This window comes from Octopus bimaculoides, chromosome 4 (assembly GCF_001194135.2).
Source record: "Octopus bimaculoides isolate UCB-OBI-ISO-001 chromosome 4, ASM119413v2, whole genome shotgun sequence".
Lineage (NCBI taxonomy): Eukaryota > Metazoa > Mollusca > Cephalopoda > Octopoda > Octopodidae > Octopus > Octopus bimaculoides.
The window spans coordinates 145,289,870-145,294,609 of record NC_068984.1 but is presented as its reverse complement, the minus strand read 5'-3'; the positions used below and the strand labels follow the sequence as shown (position 1 = coordinate 145,294,609).

The 4,740-nt window shown below is 37.4% G+C and overlaps 1 protein-coding gene across 1 annotated transcript in view; it reads left to right on the top strand.

Annotated features, from left to right (window-relative positions):
• The window catches only part of LOC106878765 (retinal guanylyl cyclase 1), a 37,637-nt gene extending 33,493 nt beyond the window's left edge, over positions 1-4,144 (top strand). Inside the window, exon 4 of the mRNA XM_014928090.2 lies at positions 3,439-4,144. Coding sequence (XP_014783576.1) covers positions 3,439-3,744 — 306 coding nt within the window. The 3' untranslated portion in view covers positions 3,745-4,144. The remainder of the gene's footprint in view (positions 1-3,438) is intronic.
• The last annotated feature ends 596 nt before the right edge of the window (positions 4,145-4,740 follow it).

The following is a 4,740-nucleotide window of genomic DNA, read 5'->3' as shown; positions in this document are numbered from 1 at the left end:
ATGTGCAACAAGGTGGAAAAAAGAGTACTCAAATACCAGAGGTAGAGTAATATGCTTTATTTAAAAGCAGCAGAAATATAACAAAAAAAAAGCGTTACTCTGAGTTTCACGTTCCCGTTCATCGGACAGTTTTGTTATATATATATAATGTTATATATATATAATGTGTGTGTGTGTGTGCATGAGGGGAAGTCAAAAGTTATCCACACTTTCGTCATAACATATCTTTATTATTGTCACACTGCCTTCTGCGCATGTTCCTCTTTGATGCACATTGTTAGTGGAGCGGCCATGATTGCATTGTAAAACCAGAAGGAAAAATGGCGCGATCAAGCTCAAACATCGATCACGTGACCATAGATGCAGTGTGACAACAATAATGGCGAAAATGCGGATAATTTTTGACTTCCTCTCGTATATATACATCGTGTCTTCAATCTGTGGAGAAATGGCTAAAATTTCTCCTGTTTTTAATTCTACCATTTGTTACATATTTATATAATATCATACCTTGATACTGTGTGGACTATGATCCCCGTTGACAGGCAGCTGGTATTTATAGAGTGTTAAACACTTTCGGTATGCAAATTAGGGACCCCTTCATAGAGGAACCGATGTATTTGTTGAGTATATAAATAGTTTGGCTACTTGTTTCTCTGGAGATTGTCAAAGCGATGTGGACGCCCCTGATGAGAACTCAATAAGGTTCGAAAATCGGTTAAGGTGGAACATTTTTTTTCTTTCAGTCTGCAGAGAAATGGCTAAAAATTTGCCCTGTTTATAATTATACTATATGTTACGTGTATATATATTTTTATATGTATATGTATATTAATATATACATACATGTGTATGTGTGTGTGAGAGGGAGCTGGCAGAACCATTAGCAAGCCGGGCGGCATGCACAGTTGCATTTCTTCCATCTTTGCGTCCTGAGATGAAATTCCGCCGATGGCGACTTCGCCATCGACACCTTTCGTGGTCGTTGAACAAGAACCCCTTAAACACTGGAGTCAACGTAGTCGACTTAGACTTTGCACCGAAATTGCTGGTTTTGTACCAAAATTTGATCTATCTATCTATCTATCTATCTATATATATATATATATATATATATATATATATTCCACCTTGTTGGTGACCGTCTTGGAGTAAGTTCTGGAGGCGAAACACAGTTTTACGCAGTGAAGTTGTGTTGTAATGATCTTCTTACGCAGACTATAGTGTTGTTTTTCAACGTCTAGCTAGCCTGGTTGAGGCTTATGTCGTTACGTTTATGAATCAGTGTTGTAAGACTCCTGCTGTGAAATCGTGTGTTGAAATAAATATCGTTCTATTTCGGGATGGTCTAACATTCGATTACGTTTTTCCAGTTGGTTTCGTTCCCTATATATTCTCTTCTCAGTGTTATGCGTAACCGTTCTTTTTAGTCTTTCAGCCTGTCCCCTTGTTAGTAATAGATTTTCCACCTTGTTAGTGACTGTATGTATGTATTTGTGTGTCTGTGCTTATCCCCGCACTATCGCATGACAACCGATGTTAGTGTGTTTACGTCCTCGTAAACTAGCTGTTCGGCAAAAGAATCCGATAGAATAAGTACGAAGCTTACAAAGAATGTCCTGGCGTTGATTTCTTCGACTGAAGGTGATGCTCCAGTATGGCCGGAGTCAAATGACTGAAACAAGAAAAAGAATAAAAGAATATATATATAGGCTTCGGTGCAGTTGCCATCTAACAAATTTCCCTCTGAAGGTCTTGGTCAACTCGAGATTATAGTATAGTGCTGTACGGTTGAATCGAACTCGTAACTGTTAGGTCGCAGTAACTACTTTATCCAGGCCGTCACATCCGCGACCACGGTATGTTCTGCTTTCAAATTACACCCGGGTCAACTCTGCCTTTCCGTGTAGTACCATAAAGTCAGGAATATCTCAGAAGACATGGCGATGGTGGGACGGTGAGCGGGTAATCAGAAACGATAAAGCACTGGAAAAATATTCCGGATAATGGCTCTTCAGTATTTTATGGAAAAACTTTAGTCAAAGTGAAATGGTGCCATACGTAGATATCTTGTTCATAGTATAAGGATCGTAAGATAAATCATGGATATTCTTTTCCCATATATCCATTTTTCACTCACCAAGAGAAATTTGAAACCAATATTTTGGCTTTCTTCGTTGATGTGTAAATATATTACGGTTACGATGGGTAGATTATCAAAGGAGAATTCAAGTGCAGCTGGACGTATGAAGCAGAAAGTGGTAACCGTCAAAGGAGGATTCAAGAGTGGCTGGACGTGTGAAGCAGAAAGTGGTATCTGCGGTTTAGTTGTTCTAGCTAGCTGCGTATGATATATGGCTGTACCGATGAGAATTGCTTAAGTAGTACACAAATTTTACTTGCGATGCTACCCTGTCACCTCTTGTGTTACCTGTGTTGTCTTACTGTCGGGATTTATTGTATGTATTGAAAAGGAGTATTTGGAAAAGTTCAACGTAACGTTGGGAGCTTTTAGCCTGGTGGCACAGTTATGTGGGGGACAGTTTGTATTTTTCTATTAAATGAAAGTATTTTGTGTTGGTGAAATTCTTTGAAATTCTTGCATGTTGATGTGTTTTGTTTTGATTGAGAGTTGGTTATGGTACTTACGTACAGGGTGCAAGATTATTTTATGAAGTTTCCCAAATGACTCGGTCTGTCTCGTTTCATCGATAAGTAATTGGGAATCTAAAGTGGGGTGTCTTGTGTAGGACAGGTAACGAATAAACACCTTAAAAGTTCCTTATTTGCATTATTTACATTATATACATTTGACGGATATTTGTCCTCATCTTGTTTGTTGTTTCGCCTGACACACCCTCCAGCCATCATCAAGTGTCTTGGGGAAATTTCGAAGCTTGGTCCTCATTCCTAAGGTATTTTTCAATGGTGTTGTTATTATTATTATTATTATTATTATTATTATTATTATTATTATTATTATTACTCAGGTCAGTGCCTGGAATCGAACTCGCCATATGCCTGGTTAAGAGCGCGGGCTACTAACCCCAAGATTTCAGGTTCGATTCCAGGTAGTGACCTGAATAATAATAATAATAATAATAATAATAATAATAATAATAATAATAATAATAATAATAACATTGAAAAATACCTTAGGAATGAGAACCCAGGTTCAAAATTTCTCTAAGACACCTGATGGAGTCTGGAGGGTATATCAGCCGAAACATTGAGTTAACAACAAACAAGATGAGGTCAACTATCCGTCAAAGGTAAATAATGTAAATAATATACATAATGTGCATAATTCCTTATCTCTTAAATATTAAACTGTACCTTAAAAGTTATTGCAGCAAAGTTGTATTGAAATATAGACAAATGTTAAAAGATACCTTGTTTTTATTTTACTAATAAATTAATCAATTTATACATTTTCAGTCATCAAATACATGTTACTGGCTTACTTCGAGAACGAAATCAACTGAAAAGGCAGAAGAAGGAAACGTCAGTCCTGTTGTAACGGAAAATTGTAAAACACCCGTGAAAGATACCAAAGAAAATCAAGTGGAAAGAAAGGAAGAGATTCCTTTGAAAAATTCCCCTTTACACAAAGATTCCCAACTAGCCTTACCTCTAGAACATAATTCCATCACTGCACCGCCTATACAATTAAATTTACCACAGATCAGAAAAACTTCCCCGTTAAACAAAACCAGCAACAAAATATTCCCCCTCGAACAATAATCATTTCCATCAAACAAAACATATCGTTTCTTTGAATAATTAAAGTACAGCAAGATGGTATATCGTTTCATAAACATTCATATTACATAAACATAATACATTAGATTCGTTAGCTGTAATAATTCTATGAGTCTGTCAGAAGAGGAAGGGCAGCTGCGGCACTCATGCACTGTGAAGTTTTTCTCTGAAGTTTTTCAGTACATCGGTGAATGGTTGGAGAAAAAGGAAAGGTTATCCTTGAACTGAAGTCCTGGTCCACTTTGTTGAATGCAGGACTCCGTTAAAGGTACCGGGAGTGCCAACTGGTGGTGGGAAACCAGACGACGTTTAAGTCTATTGCTCAATAATCAAATATCCGAAAAATAAACCAGTAAAATTCTTTTTGTTTTTAATATAAAAATCAACGATATTGTTTTGTTTTTTTTTAATGTTTTTTTTTTTAGTAAATAGTCATAATTTATCTCAATTGTATTATAAGATTAATCAAGGACCACATAATTTGTGTGATTAATACTCCAGAACCTTCTGATAGAAGGACCTTGCTAAAAAAGTTTACGATTTAAAGAAAGACTTTACTCAACCCTGAATTTGCATTCCAATAATGTTATAAATTCACATTATTTGGCGCAGATATGGCTGTGTGGTTAAGAAGATCAATGCAACCGCGTGGTTTCAAGTTCAGTCCCACTGCACGGCAACTCGAGCAAGTGTCTTCCACTATCGCATTGTGACCAGCGATGTCTAACAACAGACGATAATCTGGTTCATCACGTGATACATACATGGTGAGCTGGCAGAATGGTTAGCACGCCGAACAAAATGCTGAGTGGCATTTCGTCAGGCTTTGTGTTCGAATTCCGCTGAGGTTGACTTTGCTCTTCTTCTTTTGGGAAGTCGATAAAACAAGCATCACCCGAGCACGGGGGTGGGGCATGTAATCGATTCACCCCCACCTCCTCCTCCAAAACTGCTCGTCTCGTATCGAACTTTGAAACT